General features: G+C 42.7%; 1 protein-coding gene across 1 annotated transcript in view; it reads left to right on the top strand.

Moving 5' to 3' along the window:
* The window catches only part of CPNE8 (copine 8), a 298438-nt gene that overhangs the window by 172285 nt on the left and 103001 nt on the right, over positions 1–23152 (top strand). The window contains exon 6 of the mRNA XM_040412364.1: positions 18109–18185. Within this exon, the coding sequence (XP_040268298.1) occupies positions 18109–18185 (77 nt within the window). The remainder of the gene's footprint in view (positions 1–18108; positions 18186–23152) is intronic.

Here is a 23152-nt window from a genome sequence, read left to right as displayed (position 1 = left end):
AATCCAGTGTGACCAATTGCTTTCAGAAATCACTTAATTAGTAAATAGAGCCTTTATGGAAGATTGGCAAGTTGAAGGCCATTTTTAAAAGCAAACCATCAGAAATCGCATTTGCAGTTTGCCACAAGCCATGTAGATGACACAGCAAACATGTGGAAGAAGGTGTTCTGGTAAGATACTACCAAAGTTGAACATTTTGGCCTAAATGCAAAACACTATATGTGGTGGTAAACTAACATTGCGCATCACCCTGAACACACCATCCCCACCTTGAAACGTCATGGCAGCTTCATGCTGTGGGGATGCTTTTCTTCAGCAGTCAGAGTTAATGGGAAGATGGATGGAGCTAAACCAGGGCAGATTGGAAACCTAAAGTGGCCCTGGAAAAAAATACCTAAAAGTAGCCCCATGTTGTAGGAGGGTCTAAATTGACAGGAGGCGGGGCAACAAAAGTAGGGGGGTTCAGTAATACCATAGCACAAAATACCACATACCACAGTGCCGTACAATATATTGCCCCAAAAGCTGTCTCTCTGAGTTGGCCATCCATAGCGGCCATTTTCTCTCCTCCTCCAGTTGCCTCTGATTGAGATATGAAGCAGGGATCTTATGAGGTTAGATGTGGGACATAGTTGAATTTATGAGGGCATGTCACTGGCCAGGTACATGAGTACCTGATTCTTACAGAGTTAATTGCCATGATAGCTTATTATGTACCCAGCCAGCAGCAGAGATGGGGGCATGGGCAGCCCCCTGGGCTTCCGCCCACTGGGAAATTTCCCTATAAGGTCTATGGTCAATCTGCCTCTGGAGCTAAATACAGGGCAATCCTGGATGAAAATCTGGTAGAGGCTGCAAAAGGCTTGAGACTAGGGCGGAGGGTCATCTTCCAGCATGACATTGACCCTAAACCTACAGCCAGAGCTACAATGGAATGGTTTAGATCAAATCATATGTGTTAGAATAGCCCGGTCAAAGTCCAGACCTAAATCCCAGTAAGAATCTGAGGCAAGACTTGAAAATTGCTGTTCACAGGCTCTCTCATTCCAAACTGACTGAGCTTGAGCTATTCTAAAAAGAATGGGCTAGCATCTAAATGTGCAAAGCTGGTAGACACATACCCCAAAAGACTTGCAACGGTAATTACAACGAAAGGTGGTCCTACAAAGTATTGACTCGAGGGCTGAATACAAATGCGCTCCACACTTTCCGGATTTTTATATTATAACATTTTTTGAAAACTATGTATAATTTTTATTTCACTTCACACATACTTTGTGTTAGTCTGTCACATAAAGTCCCAATTAAATACATTTAAGGCTGAGTTCACACTTCAGTTATTTGATAAGTTATTTCCATCAGTTATTGTAAGCCAAAACCAGTAGTGAAACCTACTTAAAGATGAGGTATAATGGAAAGATCTGCACCTGTTCTGTGTTTTTGACCTGCACCTAGTTTTGGCTCATAATAACTGATGGAAATAACTGACCAAATAACTGAAGTGTGAACTTAGCCTAAGTTTTGTGGAAAAAAATTGGAAAAGTTAAAGGGGTATGAATACTTTTTCAAGGCACTGTACATGAAAATATATAGGTGCTAAGATGTCATGTTCAATGGTAATCTAAGCCCAAGGTTAAAGGTTATAAGCAAAACTGTCTTGTGTAGCAAATTTTACAGGTTGTCTAGCATAACTTGTGTATAGCAAGTTCCGCAATTAATGTCTGCAACGACAGGTCAGTAACAGGTGTCCTATGCATGTATTATTGTACTTAATAGGGCTTGCTTGAGGTGTCAGTTTCCCTATTTATTATAATAAACAGAAAAAATTACAATCAGATCGCAATGTGTGTTCTCTTTCAGCAAGTTGAAAGAGCATTATATTGTAAGTACATTGTATAAAACCTTAAGGCTCGGTTCACACGGGCGTCACGTTTGGGCTCAGGATGCGTCCCAGGTGCATTGCGGCAAACCCGCGCGAGTAGGTACGCAATTTCAGTCAGTTTTGACTGCGATTGCGTTCCGTTGTTCAGTTTTTTCCGCGCGAGTGCAAAGCGTTTTGCACACGCGTGAGAAAAAACTGAATGTGGTACCCAGACCCGAACTTTTTCAATGAAGTTCGTGTTTGGGTTAGTTGTAGTGTAGATTTTATTATTTTCCCTTATAACAAGCTTATAAGGGAAAATAATAGCATTCTTTAATACAGAATGCTTAGTAGAAGTTCAATTGAGGGTTAAAAAAATAAATAAATAATTAGCTCACCTCCTCCAATTGATCGCGTAGCTGTCGGTCTCCTGTTCTTTCCTCAGGACCTGTCTAAGGACCTGTGGTGACGTCACTGAGCTCATCACATGGTCCAATCACATGGTCCATCACCACGGTAATGGATCATGTGATTGGACCATGTGATATGACGTCACTACAGGTCCTTTAGCCGGCAGCTCATGATTAAAGAAGTAAGAAGAGATCGGCAACTACGGTACGCCATCAAGAGGAGGAGGTGAGTTAATTATTTATTTATTTTTTAACTCTCAATTGAACTTCTACTAAGCATTCTGTATTAAAGAATGCTATTATTTTCCCTTATAACCATGTTATAAGGGAAAATAATACAGTGAATAGACTTTCATCTTAGCAGCCATGCGTGAAAATCGCACCGCAACCGCACTTGCTTGCGAATGCTTATGATTTTCACGCAGCCCCATTAACTTCTATGGGGCCAGGGCTGCGTGAAAAACGCAGAATATAGAACATGCTGCGTTTTTCACACAACGCAGAACAGATGCGTGAAAAAAACGCTTATGTTCACAGACCCATTGAAATGAATGGGTCAGGATTTGCGGGTGCTATGCATTCACGTCACGCATTGCGTGGAAAACTCACTCGTGTGAAAGGGGCCTAAGAGTAGCATGTTTTTGCATTTGGATGTTTAGGAACTTAAATTTATATAGATTTATATATGGGCTTTGGTAATTAGTTTACACTATGTACTTTGTTTTTCATTTTAGCTGACATTTAGTCGTTTCCTCCAGTCCGTGCCACCACCGCCAAATGTCAGTTTACAGAGATCCTCTGCAATGTTGGCTTTGCTGTCATAAGATATATCTTTTTTCTGGCCAACTAGAAATAGCTAGTTGTTACATTGAATTAGAGCTAAATCCGGTATAAAACCCCCTTTGGTTAGATGGAGTTAACCTTTCTTCATCATGTGACACCATAGAAGCCCAATCATGGCGTTGTGTCTTATTTCTTCAACGTTATAAAATTGCAGTGTATGTGAACTGTTGAATTACACTGGATATAAAATAGTTCCTACACTGCGTGCAGAATTATTAGGCAAATGAGTATTTTGACCACATCATCATCTTTATGCATGTTGTCTTACTCCAAGCTGTATAGGCTCGAAAGCCTACTACCAATTAAGCATATTAGGTGATGTGCATCTCTGTAATGAGAAGGGGTGTGGTCTAATGACATCAACACCCTATATCAGGTGTGCATAATTATTAGGCAACTTCCTTTCCTTTGGCAAAATGGGTCAAAAGAAGGACTTGACAGGCTCAGAAAAGTCAAAAATAGTGAGATATCTTGCAGAGGGATGCAGCACTCTTAAAATTGCAAAGCTTCTGAAGCGTGATCATCGAACAATCAAGCATTTCATTCAAAATAGTCAACAGGGTCGCAAGAAGCGTGTGGAAAAACCAAGGCGCAAAATAACTGCCCATGAACTGAGAAAAGTCAAGCGTGCAGCTGCCAAGATGCCACTTGCCACCAGTTTGGCCATATTTCAGAGCTGCAACATCACTGGAGTGCCCAAAAGCACAAGGTGTGCAATACTCAGAGACATGGCCAAGATAAGAAAGGCTGAAAGACGACCACCACTGAACAAGACACACAAGCTGAAACGTCAAGACTGGGCCAAAAATATCTCAAGACTGATTTTTCTAAGGTTTTATGGACTGATGAAATGAGAGTGAGTCTTGATGGGCCAGATGGATGGGCCCGTGGCTGGATTGGTAAAGGGCAGAGAGCTCCAGTCCGACTCAGACGCCAGAAAGGTGGAGGTGGAGTACTGGTTTGGGCTGGTATCATCAAAGATGAGCTTGTGGGGCCTTTTCGGGTTGAGGATGGAGTCAAGCTCAACTCCCAGTCCTACTGCCAGTTTCTGGAAGACACCTTCTTCAAGCAGTGGTACAGGAAGAAGTCTGCATCCTTCAAGAAAAACATGATTTTCATGCAGGACAATGCTCCATCACACGCGTCCAAGTACTCCACAGCGTGGCTGGCAAGAAAGGGTATAAAAGAAGAAAATCTAATGACATGGCCTCCTTGTTCACCTGATCTGAACCCCATTGAGAACCTGTGGTCCATCATCAAATGTGAGATTTACAAGGAGGGAAAACAGTACACCTCTCTGAACAGTGTCTGGGAGGCTGTGGTTGCTGCTGCACGCAATGTTGATGGTGAACAGATCAAAACACTGACAGAATCCATGGATGGCAGGCTTTTGAGTGTCCTTGCAAAGAAAGATGGCTATATTGGTCACTGATTTGTTTTTGTTTTGTTTTTGAATGTCAGAAATGTATATTTGTGAATGTTGAGATGTTATATTGGTTTCACTGATAAAAATAAATAATTGAAATGGGTATATATATTTTTTTGTTAAGTTGCCTAATAATTATGCACAGTAATAGTCACCTGCACACACAGATATCCCCCTAAAATAGCTAAAACTAAAAAGAAACTAAAAACTACTTCCAAAAATATTCAGCTTTGATATTAATGAGTTTTTTGGGTTCATTGAGAACATGGTTGTTGTTCAATAATAAAAATTAATCCTCAAAAATACAACTTGCCTAATAATTCTGCACTCCCTGTACAGAGAGTCATATAGCTGGTTATGAATTGAAACAGTCTGGACTGGATATGCATGGATAAAATCATGTGGAATTCTTACAGCAACCGTCTCTTCAAACGTCCTTACATTGGGTGGGTGAAATATTATCATCAATGTTAATTATCATACTATGTTAACCTTTGGTTAACCTGAGAGATCTCATGTATGCACTTACAGAATAGGATGGGACAGATGTAAGCTTAAAGATTACTCTCCTAAGAATTCATTGATAGAGCTATTTGCTATATTAGGAAATTGTAAGATGACAAGCAGTGATGGCCAGTTCGGCCTGTTCGCCCACAAACACATGCAGGCTGCCATCTTAAATCACAAGTCCGGCGATGCACAGGTAAATCCTTACCTGTGCCTGCGCCGTGAGCCGGTCTGAAACAAATGCGGTCAGCGGGAGCAGGCAGTTCCGAGAACAGCCCGATGAAGGCCCCCGGTGGCTGTTCTCGGAACTGCCTGCTCCCGGTGACCGCATTTGTTTCAGAACGGCTGTCGGTAAGGACTTACCTGTTCATCGCCGGACTTGTGATTTAAGATGGCAGCCTGCATGTGTTCGCAGGCGAACGCGGCAAACTGGCCATCACTGATGACAAGGTTCCACTCATTCTGCCTTTATGAACAACCAGTTCAAATCATCAATTTTTTTCTGTGTACAGAACATAAATAAGCCTTATGGATTTCCACCACCTTCTTGTGGAATCTTGACTGAGACTACTTTCACACTCGCATTTTGTGCGGATCCGTCAGATAATACAACCGTCTGCATCCATTCAGAACGGCTCAGTTTGTATTATCTTTAACATAGCCAAAACTGATCCGTCTTGAACAACATTGAAAGTCAATGGAGGACGGATCAGTTTTCTGTTGTTCCAGATTGTGTCAGTGAAAACGGATCCAGCCCCATTGACTTACATTGTGTGCCAAGACGGATCCGTTTGGCTCAGTTTCATCAGACGGACACCAGCTTGGTGTCCGTCTCCAAAGTGGAATGGAGACTGAACTGATGCATTCTGAGCGGATCCTTTTCTATTCAGAATGCATTAGAATGTAAACTGATCCTATTCGGACTGCTTGTGAGAGCCCTGAACGGATTTCGCAAACGGAAAGCCAAAACGCGAGTGTGCCTTAGGTGAAGGGGCAATTTAATAATTATTGTAATAATCTTATTTCTTTAAAGGATGGTTTCAAAGTCTGTTCTCAGATAAGATAAGGCTCTGTATGCATCTTCCCTGCCACATACTAGTCTTCAAGAGGGTTTGTCCTAGGGCTCTCCTGCATAACTGAAATGGGACGGATCCGTTATGCAGGCCATAGACTTCTGTTATGACGGAATTAATAACGGAATGCCTCTAAAGGGACTCCGTTATGCATTCTGTCATAGAATTGTGTTATGGTCCGTGATAACAGAATCCATAACACAATTCTGCTTTTGCCACCAAATGAAGCGTGAACGAATTTAATAACATGAAATTCGCTCATCTCTAGTTATATTGGCTCGTTTTCTCTGGGGAGCAATCAGGAGAAATAAAATGGCCGCCATCCTATCAGAACACACAAAACCTGTCATAATCACACAGGAGGACAAGTTACTTCACCACAATGAGCCATAGTGCTGCCTCATCCTCCTCTCTGCTCTGCCTGTCAGGAATCATGATCCTGAATACAGGTGCATCTCTGTGGGAATGAAGATGAGGAGGAGACATAAGAGGAGGGTGAGGTGTGGCTAATGAGCAGCAGCACTTGTATGCAGTCTCCATTACCACAGCAACGCATTACCACAGTCTGTCCTGTCCATCCTCTCTGTACTTCATGTCTCCTCATGAACTAAATTGCCCAGAGATTCAGCTAAAGTTCTTATCATCTGTATTCATGATCATAATCCCTGACAAGTAGAGAGGAGGAGGAGGATGAGGCAGCTCTTTACCTCAGTGTTGTAAAGTAACTTGTCCTTATGTGTGATCAGGACAGGTTTTGTGTGAACTAATGGGACAGCGGTCATTTTTGTTTCCCCTGATGATTGCTCCCCAGACAAAACGAGCCATTATAAATAATGAATGGTATTTGAGAATATATTTATAATAAAGTAATATTTAAGTATTTAAATTTTCTTAATTCCCGGAGTAGCCCTTTCATGGCCATTTTTCTACAATTTTTTCATCCATTTTTTTGGCCATCTGTCCATTTTTCATGGCCACTAAAAGTGAATGAATTTCATTGGCTTTTTTTTTTTTGTAAAATACCAACCCCTGTACTCCACATAATGTCTCCAATAGTGGCCCCCAGCAATAAAAATGTCCCCCATAGTAGCACCCAGCAGTAATAATGTCGCTCATAGTGGCCCCCAGCTATAATAATGTCCCCCAGCAGTAATAATGTCCAACATAGTGGCCCATGTTGTCCCCCATAGTGCTCCTCAGTAGTAATTTTTGTTTTTCAGCAGAAAAAAATTACTCACCCCATCCACTAGCATGTGCAGAAGCAGGCGCTCCTCTATTGATTCGGAAGGACCTGCTCTCAGGTGATATGACGTCATCACTTGCTCCCAGCCTGATTGCATGGGGATGTCATCACGCTTGAGCACAAGTCCTTCTGCAAGGCCTTCAGAATGAAGAGATGAGCGCCTGCCTCTGTGTGTGCAAGTAGAGGAGGTGAGTAATTTTTTTAACCCCTAAAAAAACATATTGCACAAGTGTACCCATTTTTTATTGGCCGTTAGATGGGTGCACTCCTGTTTAAGCTGCTGTTAAAAATGGTGCCATTGATTTCAATTGTAACGGATGAAGTTAGCAGATAGCTGGAACATATAAATAAACGAGCAACTGGCTTGATCCCAAACTAAGGAGCTTATAGGTGAGTCCTATAAAACCCTAAGAGCTCTCCCTGACTGCTATGCACATGCAAGGGTCTGTATGGTAGACGATTGCATGCCCGCATACCTAATACTGTGTGACACCTGAAAACCCTATAATAGTGAGGGGACACGACCACCAGCTCCCTGCACTTAATACGGACGGAGTCAGGGTCACCTAGAATCAAGCCAGAAAGGAAACACAATAAAGTAAATGACTTATCTGAACAAACAGCAGAAGCAGACTCCAGCAGTGAACACCTCATCCAGGAAGTAGCATAAACCGCAAAATGAGGCAGTATGGGAGGGATTATAAAGGAAGACAATTAGCCAAAATAAGTGACACCTGGCAGAAGGAAAGGAGATGAGAAAGTGAAACCAAAACAAAGAACATCATACAAGAAGTAGAGAAGAACATCTGCCAGATCTTCTCACAGAACTGGCGGTGACATCAATCATGTCCTATTTTCTGATGGCTGCTATTCACTGGCGGTTAAAAAAAAACAGCCATGCAAATAGCCCCATAGACTGCAATGGTTTTCAACACGGCTGTGTGATGGCCATCAAAAAAACTAACGTCACACACCCATTTTTCACTGTTGTATGAATATCACCTTAAAGCTTTTCATCGCAGGTAATCATTATTGTAATAATCTTATTTGTCCTTCTAAGGATGGTTTCAAAGTTTGTTCATTGATTTAAAAACTCGATGGTACGCTTTTGTTACACCTTTGTATTGTAATTTACAAAACCTTTAATAAAAACTATTGAAACATAAAAAAAAAGAAAAGGCTCTGTATGCATCTCCCCTGCCACATCCTGGTCTGCGAGAGAGGGGTTGTCCTAGGACTAAGGAAATACTCTTGTAGATTCCATAGTGGATTCTATGATGGTGAGCTTTCCCTACCTTTCCCAGGTAATGGGAGGCTATAATATGGCATACATAAAAGCCTTCTGTCAGAAGTCTACAACAAGAAGTCCTCCAGATGTATACCTGCGATGGGACGACACGCACTTTACGACTTTTCCACTGGCGTGTTCAAATGATAAATGTTTCCCATTGTTTGTTTGTTTGCTTTAACTCGTTTTATTGAAGAATAAAAACGAATTAATGAAACAGACATATCAAATAAAGAATACAGGCAAATAGCAACTTCCCAAATACATGTGTCTGGTAGTACAATAGAGTGTCAAAAGATACAGTATTATAATTAGGTTCCATAGGCAAACACATCACAGTATATGAACAGCCAGCAGAATATAATACACCATGCTGTAAGGATCCCATGCGAATCCATGTATAAATAACAAAGCTTCCTTTAGGAGACCTATGGGATAAAATAAGTATTCATATACACAATCTAAAGGGTTAATGTTGTACACCAGCTAGAAATTGCTCAAAGCCTCTCTGCGCATAAATTTAGTGGTGATTGGCACCACTGATCCCAGACCCCATGAAATAGACATATGGTTTCTGTTTTTATACACAATCCTCCTGTAAGAGATGACCGTATTGACTGAATTGCTCCATTGAAGAGCGGATGGGGGGCATCTTGCCATCCACCATAATGCCACTCATTTACGAGCCAGAAATAACACTTTATGTAGCAAAAGCTTTGCATAATGTGGCTACTAGTCCTCCTCCATGGTCCCCAAGAGGCACAGCTTAGGAGTGAGAGGAACATGATGCCCCATCACCACCAGTAGCAAATCCATTACTGCATTCCAAAAGGTCTGCAGTTCTGGACTGTACCACATGAGATGCAGAAAAACAGCATCTGGTGTGGAGTGGTGGGAATCCTACTCATCCTAAACAACCTAGTGGGTGTTAAGTAACATTGATGAAGTATGCACAGTTGTATAAGCCTGTGATTAGCTGAAGGGGATACATATAGTCGAGTACAGAGCGCAGCACTCCATTCCTCTGGACTGAGGTCAGGAATGTCTCTGTGCCATTTAATCTCGGCAGTGACCGGCTACCCAAGCAGATGTGTGTATAGGGTGGTGATAAGACCTTTAGGTCCCTGTTTCCGCAGGATGCCTATTATTGGATAGGAGGAAATAAGCAAGTCGGGAGACTGAAATTGTACGGATAAGACGTACATACATGGAATATCTTATACAGCATGCAGCTGTTTAAATTACAGAAGAATATTATTATGATAGAGATGAGATAAAGACGTGATACCATATCCCACCCAAAACTGTGGGACCTAAGCTGTGCCAACCCTCTTTTCTACCACAGGGGAGTTTTGAAATTTTGATGTCCACTTGCCAAAGGTCCATACATGTGTGGCCAGTCTATACAGAGGAAGTAATGGACCCAGAAAATCGCTAGGGAATTCTAGAACCGCCCACAGGGAGTTATCTGACAATATACAGTGGGGGAAATAATTATTTGACCCCTCACTGATTTTGTAAGTTTGTCCAATGACAAAGAAATGAAAAGTCTCAGAACAGTATCATTTCAATGGTAGGTTTATTGTAACAGTGGCAGATAGCACATCAAAAGGAAAATCGAAAAAATAACTTTAAATAAAAGATAGCAACTGATTTGCATTTCATTGAGTGAAATAAGTATTTGAACCCTCTAACAAAAAAAGACTTAATACTTGGTGGAAAAACCCTTGTTTGCAAGCACAGAGGTCAAACGTTTCTTGTAATTGATGACCAAGTTTGCGCACATTTTAGGAGGAATGTTGGTCCACTCCTCTTCGCAGATCATCTCTAAATCCCTAAGGTTTCGAGGCTGTCTCTGTGCAACTCTGAGCTTGAGCTCCCTCCATAGGTTTTCAATTGGATTAAGGTCCGGAGACTGACTAGGCCACTCCATGACCTTAATGTGCTTCTTCTTGAGCCACTCCTTTGTTGCCTTTGCTGTATGTTTTGGGTCATTGTCGTGCTGGAACACCCATCCACGACCCATTTTCAGTTTCCTGGCAGAGGGAAGGAGGTTGTCGCTCAGGATTTCACGATACATGGCTCCGTCCATTTTCCCGTTTATGCGAATAAGTTGTCCTGTGCCCTTAGCAGAAAAACACCCCCAAAGCAAAATGTTTCCACCCCCATGCTTGACGGTGGGGACGGTGTTTTGGGGGTCATAGGCAGCATTTTTCTTCCTCCAAACACAGCGAGTTGAGTTAATGCCAAAGAGCTCTATTTTGGTCTCATCAGACCACAGCACCTTCTCCCAGTCACTCTCTGAATCATTCAGGTGTTCATTGGCAAACTTCAGACGGGCCTGCACATGTGCCTTCCTGAGCAGGGGGACCTTGCGAGCCCTGCAGGATTTTAATCCATTGCGGTGTAATGTGTTTCCAATGGTTTTCTTGGTGACTGTGGTCCCTGCTAATTTGAGGTCATTAACTAACTCCTCCCGTGTAGTTCTAGGATGCTTTTTCACCTTTCTCAGAACCATTGACACCCCACGAGGTGAGATCTTGCGTGGAGCCCCAGAGCGAGGTCGATTGATGGTCATTTTGTGCTCCTTCCATTTTCGAACAATCGCACCAACAGTTGTCACCTTCTCTCCCAGCTTCTTGCTAATGGTTTTGTAGCCCATTCCAGCCTTGTGCAGGTCTACAATTTTGTCTCTGACATCCTTGGACAGCTCTTTGGTCTTTCCCATGTTGGAGAGTTTGGAGTCTGCTTGATTGATTGATTCTGTGGACAGGTGTCTTTTATACAGGTGACTAGTTAAGACAGGTGTCCTTAATGAGGGTGACTAATTGAGTAGAAGTGTCTAACCACTCTGTGGGAGCCAGAACTCTTAATGGTTGGTAGGGGTTCAAATACTTATTTCACTCAATGAAATGCAAATCAGTTGCTATCTTTTATTTAAAGTTATTTTTTCGATTTTCCTTTTGATGTGCTATCTGCCACTGTTACAATAAACCTACCATTGAAATGATACTGTTCTGAGACTTTTCATTTCTTTGTCATTGGACAAACTTACAAAATCAGTGAGGGGTCAAATAATTATTTCCCCCACTGTATGTTGAAGATGATGTTCACTATTAGTGTTCATCGCACAGCCTTGATGTATCATAATTGTCCAGCGAGATAATACAGCTGGAAATCCGGTAAGGCAGCTCCCCCCCTATATCCTTTGGTCTCTGTAGAGTTCTCAGATGAAGCTTGGGTCTGTTTTTCCCCCATACAAAGGAGGACATCAGAGAATCTACAATGTTAAAGAACCTCCGCGGTACCACAGTATCTATATGTTCCAGGGCATACATTAGCTTAGGAGCTAATCATTTTCAGATTATTTCTGCCTTCCACAGAGAACAGCAATGCACTCCACACCTTTATCTTGTCCCTGAGATAGGACAAGAATGGCTCGATGTTAAGGGAATAGAATTGGGAGCGATCTCTTGTAATATGTATACCTAGATATTTTAATTAGGAGACTATGGTGAGGTGGCAAAGCTCCCCTCCAAGCTGCAAACCGGACTGACAGAGAGACATGATAAAGGATTTCTGCCAGTTTATTAAGAGACCAGAGAACCTACCAAACGCGCCTATAATCTAAGCCGTGTATGGCATGGAGTTTTTAGGGTCTGAGAGAAATAGTACTATATCATCAACCTACATTTCAATGTGATCTTCTCTACCATCTATAGAGATACCTTGGTAATTAAAATGTTGTCGAGTTGACAGTGCCAGGGGCTCGAGCACCATTGCAAAGGGGACAATAGGCAACCCTGCCTAGTTCCCCTATGTAAGCTGAAGGACTAGGTCAGTAACCGATTTAACATTTATTTTGCTGATGGGTCCTTTTATATAATGGAGACTGGGCCAAAACCAAAGCGCTGTAGAACCACTCAACAGAATCAAATGCCTTAGCTGCATCTAACAAAACTAGGGCCCAGTCATGCTGAAACCGCCATCCTATCTGTGAGACCACCTGGACTGTCTAAATATTATCCATAGTGGACTTACCAGGCATAAAGCCTGACTAATCAGGGTTTATAATATCTGTGATGACCTTATTCAGCCTATTAGCCAATATTTTTGTGAGAATTTTGTAATCAATATTAAGCAAGGACATGGGATGGTAAGAACCACATTTCTACTGGTTTTTGTCTGGTTTAAGTAAAACAATGATGGTGGCATCGTTTAAGGAGTCTGGAAGACACCCTTGATGGCACATCTAATGATATAGAGAGAGCAACTGGGGACCCATGATGTATTTATATTGCACATAGACTCTATGGGAAGGCCATCAGGTCCAGGCGCCTTACCCTTGGCAATTTGGCTGATGGCATCGGAAATATAGCAGAGTTCGGCAGGTCTCTATGACTAGACAGCAAGGTAGGGAACTGAATACCATCAAGATAGGCACCCAGAGCCCCGAGTCAAAGTCTGCATTGGATCTATACAAGTCACTGTAGAAATGCCGGAAGCCCCCTAAGATCTCAAAAGGACTAGTTACAACCAGGCAGTGGCGTCTCTAGCTTTCAAATTTTGGGGGGGCACACTGGGGGCCAGGACAAAAGTAGGGGGGCAGCTATAACAACGATACATTTACACAAGTATGCTTAGAAATGCTGCGATACTTTACCCAATACCTAAAACCGCAACAGGGTAGAAAAGTCCCGCTGTCTGTGGTTTAAAAAATAAATAAATAAAAAAATCACTCAGATTTCAACATGTCCTAGCTGCCTGTGGATGACACTTTTATAGGGAGGGGGATCTGTGGATGACACATACCGTATATAGCATCTTATGCTATATGTGTCATCCACAGATCCACCCCATGACAGTGTCATCCCCATTTCCCCCTCTCTATAACAGTGTCATCCACAGATCTCTCTCCCCGCCACTCAAAGGAGTGTACATTTGACATTTCTAAACTGTAATCCATATCCTGCAGTAACTAACTTTAAATCCGGATTCAAGGGCCGCTCATCTCTACTAATACCTTAACCTTACACCACTCGGCTAGCTTCGGTAACAGGGCCAGGCTACAGCCTTCAGGTACTGCCTGTTAGTTGTTACCGAGCGAGTGCTGATTTCTGCAGGTCAGAGCAAACGGATTACAGTTTAGAAGAAATGTACACTCCTGTGAGCGGTCCAGACCAGTGGCGGATCCAGAGCCTGGTCTCGGGAGGGGTACTTCCAGATTATTTTCTGTCCACCGCCACAGAACAATGGTGCTTATAGAACAGACTACACAGTGTAGAGGTATACTGTACATTGTGTGGCACAGTGTAGAGGTATACTGTATATTCTGTGGCACAGTGTAGCGGTATACTGTATATTGTGTAGCGGTATACTGTACATTGTGTGGCACAGTGGATGCTATATGTGTATAACAAACATATTTCACATGAAAACTTACAATTACTTGGCTTGGCCCTTGGGGATCTCGGGCGCCACTTCCACACTTTGGCCGGGGGCTCGGCGGAGCTGATGTTCTGTTTCATCCTAATGAGAAAGATTTCATAATAAGTATTTGGAGAAGGGGCAGAGGGATAGCAGAGCAGGGAGAGGCTGGTGCTGCTACTAGGGGGTCATACCATGGGGGAGTAATAAAGACCACCATAATGCCCCCCCAGTAGAAATAATTCTCCTTATAATCTGACAGTGCAAAAAATACCCCCTTGTAATGCCCCAAGTTGAGCTAATGTCCCCCATAATGTGCCAGTGTAAAATACCCCTATATAGTGCCCCCAGTAAATGCCCCCATAGTGCTCCTCTCCCCCCTTCCTCCTAGTGCCCCCCATAATGTACCAGTATAAAATGCCCCCTATATCGTGCCCCAGTAGATGCCCTCAGTGTCCCCCATAATTTGCAAGTATAAAATACCCCTTCTTAGTGCCCCCCGTAGATGACTCCATAGTACTCCTCTCCCCCCTTCCCCATAGTACCCACCATGTGTCCCAGTATAAAATGCTACTGTACAGAGCCCCCCATATAAAATACCCTTTCTTTGTGGCCTCAGTAGATGCCCCTATAGTGCCCACCAATAACGTGCCAGTAACAAGAGCCCCCCATCACGTGCCAGTAACAAGAGCCCCCCATCACGTGCCAGTAACAAGAGCCCCCCATCACGTGCCAGTAACAAGAGCCCCCCATCACGTGCCAGTAACAAGAGCCCCCCATCACGTGCCAGTAACAAGAGCCCCCCATCACGTGCCAGTAACAAGAGCCCCCCATCACGTGCCAGTAGCAAGAGCCCCCCATCACGTGCCAGTAACAAGAGCCCCCCATCACGTGCCAGTAACAAGAGCCCCCCATCACGTGCCAGTAACAAGAGCCCCCCATCACGTGCCAGTAATAAGCCCCCCCATCACGTGCCAGTAATAAGCCCCCCCATCACGTGCCAGTAATAAGCCGCCCCCTCAATGTGCCAGTAATAAGCTGCCCCCCAAGTGCCAGTAATAAGCTGCCCCCCCAAGTGCCAGTAATAAGCTGCCCCCCCAAGTGCCAGTAATAAGCTGCCCCCCCCCCAAGTGCCAGTAATAAGCTGCCCCCTCCCCAAGTGCCAGTAATAAGCTGCCCCCTCCCCAAGTGCCAGTAATAAGCTGCCCCCTCCCCAAGTGCCAGTAATAAGCTGCCCCCTCCCCCAAGTGCCAGTAATAGGCTGCCCCCTCCCCCAAGTGCCAGTAATAAGCTGCCCCCTCCCCCAAGTGCCAGTAATAAGCTGCCCCCCAAGTGCCAGTAATAAGCTCCCCCCCCAAGTGCCAGTAATAAGCTGCCCCCCCCAAGAGCCAGTAATAAGCTGCCCCCCCAAGTGCCAGTAATAAGCTGCCCCCCCAAGAGCCAGTAATAAGCTGCCCCCCCAAGAGCCAGTAATAAGCTGCCCCCCCAATGTGCCAGTAACACTGTTGTAAAAAAAAAAAAAAAAATCATACTTACCTCCATGTCAGCGATGCGATGCAGGCCTCTTCTTCTGGCCTGTGTCCCGCGCTGTATGGCTCAGGCGGCGCGATGACGTCACCGCGCCGGCCGGCGGCCTCTGATAGGCTGCCGGCCTAGTGCCTGCAGCCTATCAGAGAAAGGGGAAGGGACACGCCTCTCCCTCCCCTGCCTCAGCACACAGGCCGGCAGATGACTATGGAGATGAGTGCTATGGAAGCGCTCATCTCCCTGGCTGTGCCCGACTGCGGCAGCTAACTTGGGGGGGCACGGGTATTTTAGTTGGGGGGGCACAGCATGATGTAGGGGGGGCCGTGGCCCCCTCTGGCCCCCCCCTGGCGACGCCACTGCAACCAGGTCAACCCTAGATTTGATGTACTGGTAGAGTGCTCCAATATTGTCATACAGTATGAGCCAGTAATTTACCTGATTGATTGCCATGTTCAAAGAAAGCCTATTTAGTAAAAAAAAAAAAAAACGCCTCTGCGCCTTTTCTTTTAGGAGATGTAGTTACTGGCCTCCCACCATAAGCCATTGGGATTTATGAAGATCAGTAGGATTTTATATAAAGGCTTGCTCTAGATGGAGCATCCCCAGTTCTTCCTCCCTCACCAAGGATTTTTTTAATATGATATAGAGAACTTAAGAAAGCCTCGTAGGTAGGACTTGAATGTCTCCCATACTAATAAGGATTGTGGGTGAGGGTCATGAATATCAATAAATAATTGAAGCTGGTTAGGTAGGCAATCTGAAGTTCCAAAAAGGGATATCCTGAAGGGGTGGATCCACCAGCTTCTCTGTGGAGCAGGGGTGAGAGACTGTAGTGACAGCCACAGGGAAGAATGGTCCAATATTCCTCTTGGCATGAACTCTATCTCGCTTATTATAGTACATACTGCAGGGGTCCCAGACATATAGTCTATCCGGCTAAGGGAGCGATGATGGGCCACATGACATGAATATGCACAAAGATCCGGATGTTTCAGTCTCCACAGATCCGCCCACCCCACAACCGTCATTCATGACTCCATAGAACACATTTCCACTGCTCCAGAGTCAAGTGGCGGTGTGCTTTACATCACTCCATCCACTGCTTGGCATTGTAATTGGTGATGTAAGGAAGCCTTCAGCTTCTCGGCCATGGAAACCCATGCTATTAAGCACCTGTGCTTCAGCTTTTGCGCTGATGTTAAAGGGGTTGGCCACTTTCTGGCTAGTGTTAACCGATGAGTATTTATGGCACATTCTATTATGGCCTTTGTTGATATGCTTTGCCATTTGCTATATTTGATATCCTCTATCACATTGTTAGGCAAATCTTCTTTGTTGTAAACACAAAGGTCCTGTCCATAAAATGGCCGCTAACCTGCTCCATTTAAACACACGGCACCTGCACTAAACTCCCAGTGGTGTAAGTGCAGATGGTACAGTGTATGCGAATGGAGGAGGCTGGATGATTTACCTGTTTACATGACCTTCCATCAGCCGCTGTTGAATGGACTGGACCTCTCTGTGGACAACAAAGAACACTTTGCCAACGAGGAGGCATACCTTATGAAATATAGAGAACGGCACAGCATTTCAACCAAGGCTATGTATCTCACAAAGATATTCAGCAACAGTAGCAAGAAAGGGGCTAACCCATTTCTCTAGTCCTGGCAGCGCATAGGCAGCTTTTTATATGAAGACCCTGGGTCGAATAATAGAAAAGTACAGTACATATGCCTGAATTTAGTTTATTCCCTCTGCTTTATGCTGCTTTCATAGTAGTGTAGAAGACCTGACCGATCTACTTTGAGTTTGACATGTAGTAGATTATCAAATTCTTCCTCCTTTCTGAGCTCAGACAGTACAGGAACTTGTGTACCCCACACCCTGCATCTTATACCATGTTGTAGACAGGTTAGGCTACTTTCACACCCGCGTTTGGTGCGGATCCGTCATGGATCTGCACAGACTGATCCGTTCAGATAATACAACCGTCTGCATCCGTTCAGAACAGATCAGTTTGTGTTATCTTTAACATAGCCAAGACGGATCCGTCTTGAACACCATTGAAAGTCAATGGAGGACGGATCCGTTTTCTATTGCGTCATAGAAAACGGATCTGTTCTCATTGACTTACATTGTGTGTCAGAACAAAGCGGAATGCAGCGTTTTGGTGTCCGCCTCCAAAGCGGAATGGCGACGGATCGGAGGCAAACTGATGCATTCTGAGCGGATCCTTTTCCATTCAGAATGCATTAGGGCAAAACTGATCCGTTTTGGACCGCTTGTGAGAGCCCTGAACGGATCTCACAAACGGAAAGCCAAAACGCCAGTGTGAAAGTAGCCTGAACCTGTTGCAGCTTATTATCTCTATCCTACTCGTCAAGATGGGGCATGCTGTATAGAAAATTATTATGATTAAATATGCCCCATTGTTTGGTCAGTTGCTGACCTGGGTCCATGTGCATTCTGCCTCTATTGATTTGAGCTTCTCTTTTTTCAACAGGATTTTCTTGGTCAGATGTTTTGTACTTTGGGTGAAATAGTTGGATCTCAAGGAAGTAAACTTGAGAAGCCTGTAACGTAAGTATTTAAGAACCAGTTGATTCCTCTTCTTTTATCCACATGTGATTATTTTCTAGTTAGATTTATTGCTATGTTGTGCACACAAGGGTCACTTTCAGACTGCGAATATACGGTTCTTAAATCGCTTACGGTCACTAGTTCCAAACAGTGCAGGAAAAGAGACACTTGGGGGATATTGTTTTTCATCAATGGTTGATCTATATAGGTTTTGGAATATTTTGTGAATTCACTTTCAGGCAATTAATATATGGTTGCAATTAAATAAAGTAGGCTTCTTTTTTCAGATTGATCATTAAAATGAGCAGTGTATTAAGGTATAGAACAAGAACACATTTCAGGATAGTTACATCATATGTTTCTAGAAGTGTCTGCATATGCTGAAAAGGTCTGTCTCCTTTTTTATTTATATCCATTATTCCCATAAATATTCATGAGAGTTGATAATTGGTGAATGTTTCTCTTCTGAGACAGACGATGATACTTTTGCAAAAATTGCATAACTTTGTAAGTGACTAGCTGATTGGGCGACCATAGCATCTAAAGGTTTTCAGTAATGGCGGGTGCACAGCTCTCCTCTGTTCTCACTAGTACTGTTCTGTCATAGTATGGTGGTTCGCAGTGATGATTTGCTTCATACAGTATTATGTTATGGTGTGGGGTGAGAAGAGATAATTACTGCGATGTAAAGAAGACAATATAAACGTCAGTAAAAGTTATGTGTAGTAGAGCATAACACGGCACTCACCCAGGAGTAAAAAACATTCTTGCTTTATTGCTTTCTGCGGGTTACATTAACACGGACATGAACATCTAGGCAATGGCCGTTTCGTGCTTACCTGCACTTCGTCTGGCCAGGTAAGCACGAAACGGCCGCCGTCAAGAAGTTCATGTCCGTGTTAATGTAACCCGCAGAAAGCAATAAAGCAAGAAGGTTTTTTACTCCTGGGTGAGTGCCGTGTTATGCTCTACTACACATAACTTTTACTGACGTTTATATTGTCTTCTTTACATCGCAGTGATTATCTCTTCTCACCCCACACCATACCATTATTTATTGACTCGTTAATGACACAGAGCACCACTAAGGAGTATGTGGTATTAGAGATCCAAGCACTGATGGCAGCATATGCAGAGCAGTCCCGGTGGTGCCAGTCTGCCTCTTGGTTGTTATTGGCAATAAAAGTTAGTTTGATCCTGATCATAAAAATGTATAGCTGCCGTATGTCACAAGAAAGAAAAATACTGTACATTCCAATAGTGAACCTTTGGAGTTCCTTGCATGTCAGGGCAATTTAATCTGAATGTGTCCTTTCTGTAGAGATGGTGTTTGTTCTGGAGGAACATATGGCTGGACAAATAAATTGCTGAAGAGCTTTGCTCCTGGCTGTTGTGCAAATTATAATTATTTCTGATACACAAATGAGAAAATATTAGTTTGTTTTACATATTTATGAAAGAAGTCTGTTTTTACTTATCAAAGGAAGTTTTTTGGGGACCTAAAAAATGTGAACATTACTACTAAAACGAATTATTCTCTTGTCTGACATATTACATATTCCTCAGCGCTTTACAGACATGATCATTTCATGCTGTCTCAAGTGGAGCTCACAATCTAAGCTCCCTATCAGTATGTCTTTGCAGTGTGGGAGGAAACACGTTGCCCTTGGTTTGATTAGAATCTAGGACTAGTGCACTACAAGGCACCAGTGCTAACCACTGAGCCACCGTGCTGCTGCCCTTGACAGATATTTAATGGATGATTGATTTGAGGATTTTTTATTTTATTTTCAGAACTGGATAAATTGCCCCCTGCTTCCTCTTCAGATCTGCATTTCTATGCACCTTTCATGCTCATTGCTCTCTAGCTCTGTATAACAGATTTTAAAGCTCATGGTTGTACAGTCCAGTATAGATAAAACTGGGAGGTAACTATCCACTAATAGCATGCTGCCAATAAAATGTATTGATATTTCTCAAGTATAATATAAGCTACTGTGTCTGTTTAACTTAGTATTCCTGGCATCGTCCCCATACACCATTTGGCAGACTCTCAATTAGGGTTTAAACAAATCTGCTTCTGTAGCTAAATTCATATTAAAACATGAGAGTTATTACCTATCACACCGGAATGCACTTAGAAGAGTAGTCTTTAGGAATATTCAATTAATGAGGTGGCTCACGGATAAGGAATGGGTGCTCTAACTAATTGACTCATCCGGTCTAACCGGAAATATACATATATTCAAATATAGTTAGGCACACCTTTATCTGACCAACACATGGATTCAATATTATTGATAAAATAGTATATTTGTTAAAAACATTTTTATTAAAAATTAAATCACTAAAAATATCCCCACAAAAATGTTACACAATATATAACCAAATATCCTCCTGTAATTCTTATTGGATACAAGCAATCAACTTTTAAATGGTATTGGGCGTTTGTAAATTAGATAAACACGATGCTACCCATGGCAATATGGCCAAATATAGTGATTGAAATATAGATAACAGTGGTGGATCCGCAATCGGCAGTAAGATCCAACAAAACTAATAGTGATAAGCACAAAGCTAATAGCTGTGGCTTACACTATGGTAGTTGTATTCAAAGATGGATTTACAATTGTTTAAGCATTATGATGTTGCTTGCACGTATTATACACTACGCAGTGAATTATTGATTGTTCTCTGTATTTAATAATAGAAAAAAAGGCAGTCGAAACAATACTGCGTATTAGAATAATACTGTTAATTGTTTAAGCATTATGATGTTGCTTGCACGTATATGTTTGAGCTTCTGAATTGCCAGTTACTCACTGTTTGTTGAATGGAGCGGAGTCCCATACCTGCCGTGGCGTCCTACGTGTGTTGCGGTCTGGGAGACCCTTATCTCCAACTATTTGGAGATAAGGGTCTCCCAGACGGCAACACACGTGGGACGCCACGGCAGGTACGGGACTCCGCTCCAATTCAACAAACAGTGAGTAACTGGCAATTCAGAAGCTCAAACATATACGTGCAAGCAACATCATTATGCTTAAACAATTAACAGTATTATTCTAATATGCAGTATTGTTTGGACTGCCTTTTTTTCTATTATTAAATACAGAGAACAATCAATAATTCACTGCGCAGTGTATAATAGTCTGTGTAATCAACATTGCTATTTTCATCAACCAGCAGGTCTATAGTAACATTATAATATCTACCACAGCACGGATTATTTCGACCTTAACCCCTTAAGGACCCATGACGTACGTGTACGTTATTTCTTTGCGGGTCTTAAAGACCCATGATGTACATGTACTTCATGGGGATTGGGCGAGTGCAGGAGCTGCGCCGGCCCGATCAGCCGCAGCGGTCCGGCAGTCACTGATAGCCTGACCCCTGCTGCATTCGCTGACATCAGTGATATCACCGATGCCGGCGCATTAACCCTTCATGTGCTGTGGTCATCGCTGACCGCGGCACGTGCGATGTCGGACGGGGATCGGCACTGCCATCGGGTCCCCATGCTGCTGTGACAGGGACCCGATCGCATGGAAGGCAGCCCGATGCCTTCCTTAGGCATCCCGATGCCTTCCTTAGGCATCGGGGCTGCCTTCCGGTGGAGAGCCTGTGAGATCCAGCCCCACTGTATTACTCATACAGCCAATGCATTTCAATATTGGAATGCATTGTAAAGGGGATCAGACACCCAAAAGTTGAAGTCCCAAAGTGGGACAAAAAATAAAGTGAAAAATAAGTTGAAAAATAAAGTTTTCCCTTCAAGTAAAAAAAAATTGTAATTTTCCACAAATAAAGTAAAAAATATTTTTTTTTAAATAGGGAAACAAAGAAAAGTAGACATATTAGGTATCGACCGGCTCTATAAACATATCACATGACCTAACCCCACAGATGAACACCGTAAAAAAATAAAAATAAAAACTGTGCTAAATAAACCTTTTTTTTTTTTCACCTGCATCACTAAAAGTACAACACTAAGCAATCAAAAAGGCGTATGCCTGCCAAAATAGTACCAATCTAACCTTCACCTCATCCCGCAAAAAATAAGCGCCTACCTAAGACAATCGCCCAAAAAATATTAAAAAAACTATGGCTCAGAATATGGAGACACTAAAACATTGATTTTTTTGTTTTAAAAATGCTGTTATTGTATAAAACTAACATAAATAAAAAAAAGTTGACATATTAGGTATTGCGGCGTCCGTAATAACCTGCTCTATAAAAATATCACATGACCTAACCCCTCAGATGAACACCGATTTTATTTTTTTATAAAATCGGTGTAAAAAAAAAGCAATTTTTTTGTTACCTTACATCACAAAAAGTGTAATAGCAAGCGATCAAAAAGTCATATGCACCCAAAGTAGTGCCAATCAAACCGCCATCTCATCCCACAAAAATTGTCCCCTACCTAAGATAATCACCCAAAAACTGAAAAAACTATGGCTCTCAGACTATTGAGACACTAAAACATGATTTTTATTGTTTCAAAAATGAAATCATTGTGTAAAACTTACATAAATAAATAAAAAGTAGACCTATTAGGTATCACCGCGTCCGTAATAACCTGCTCTATAAAAATATCACATGACCTAACCCCTCAGTGGAATACCGTAAAAAAAAAAAAAAATGTCACCTTACATCACAAAAGGTGTAATAGCAAGCGATCTCATCTCATCCCCCAAAAATTGAGCCCCTACACAAGACAGTCGCCCAAAAAATAAAGAATGTGGAGACACAAAAAAAAAATTCTTGTTACCTTGCCTCACAAAAATTGTAATATAGAGCAACCAAACATCATATGTACCCTAAAATAGTACTAAGAAAACTGCCACCTTATCCCGTAGTTTCCAAAATAGGGTCACTTTTTTGGAGTTTCTACTCTAGGGCACACCAGTCCAGCAAAATCTGCCTTCCAAAAGCCGTATGGCATTCCTTTCCTTCTGCGCCCC

The sequence above is a fragment of the Bufo bufo genome, chromosome 1, assembly GCF_905171765.1.
Source record: "Bufo bufo chromosome 1, aBufBuf1.1, whole genome shotgun sequence".
Taxonomy (NCBI): domain Eukaryota; kingdom Metazoa; phylum Chordata; class Amphibia; order Anura; family Bufonidae; genus Bufo; species Bufo bufo.
The sequence above is the reverse complement of the archived record's forward strand: the minus strand, read 5'-3'. Positions and strand labels throughout refer to the sequence as shown.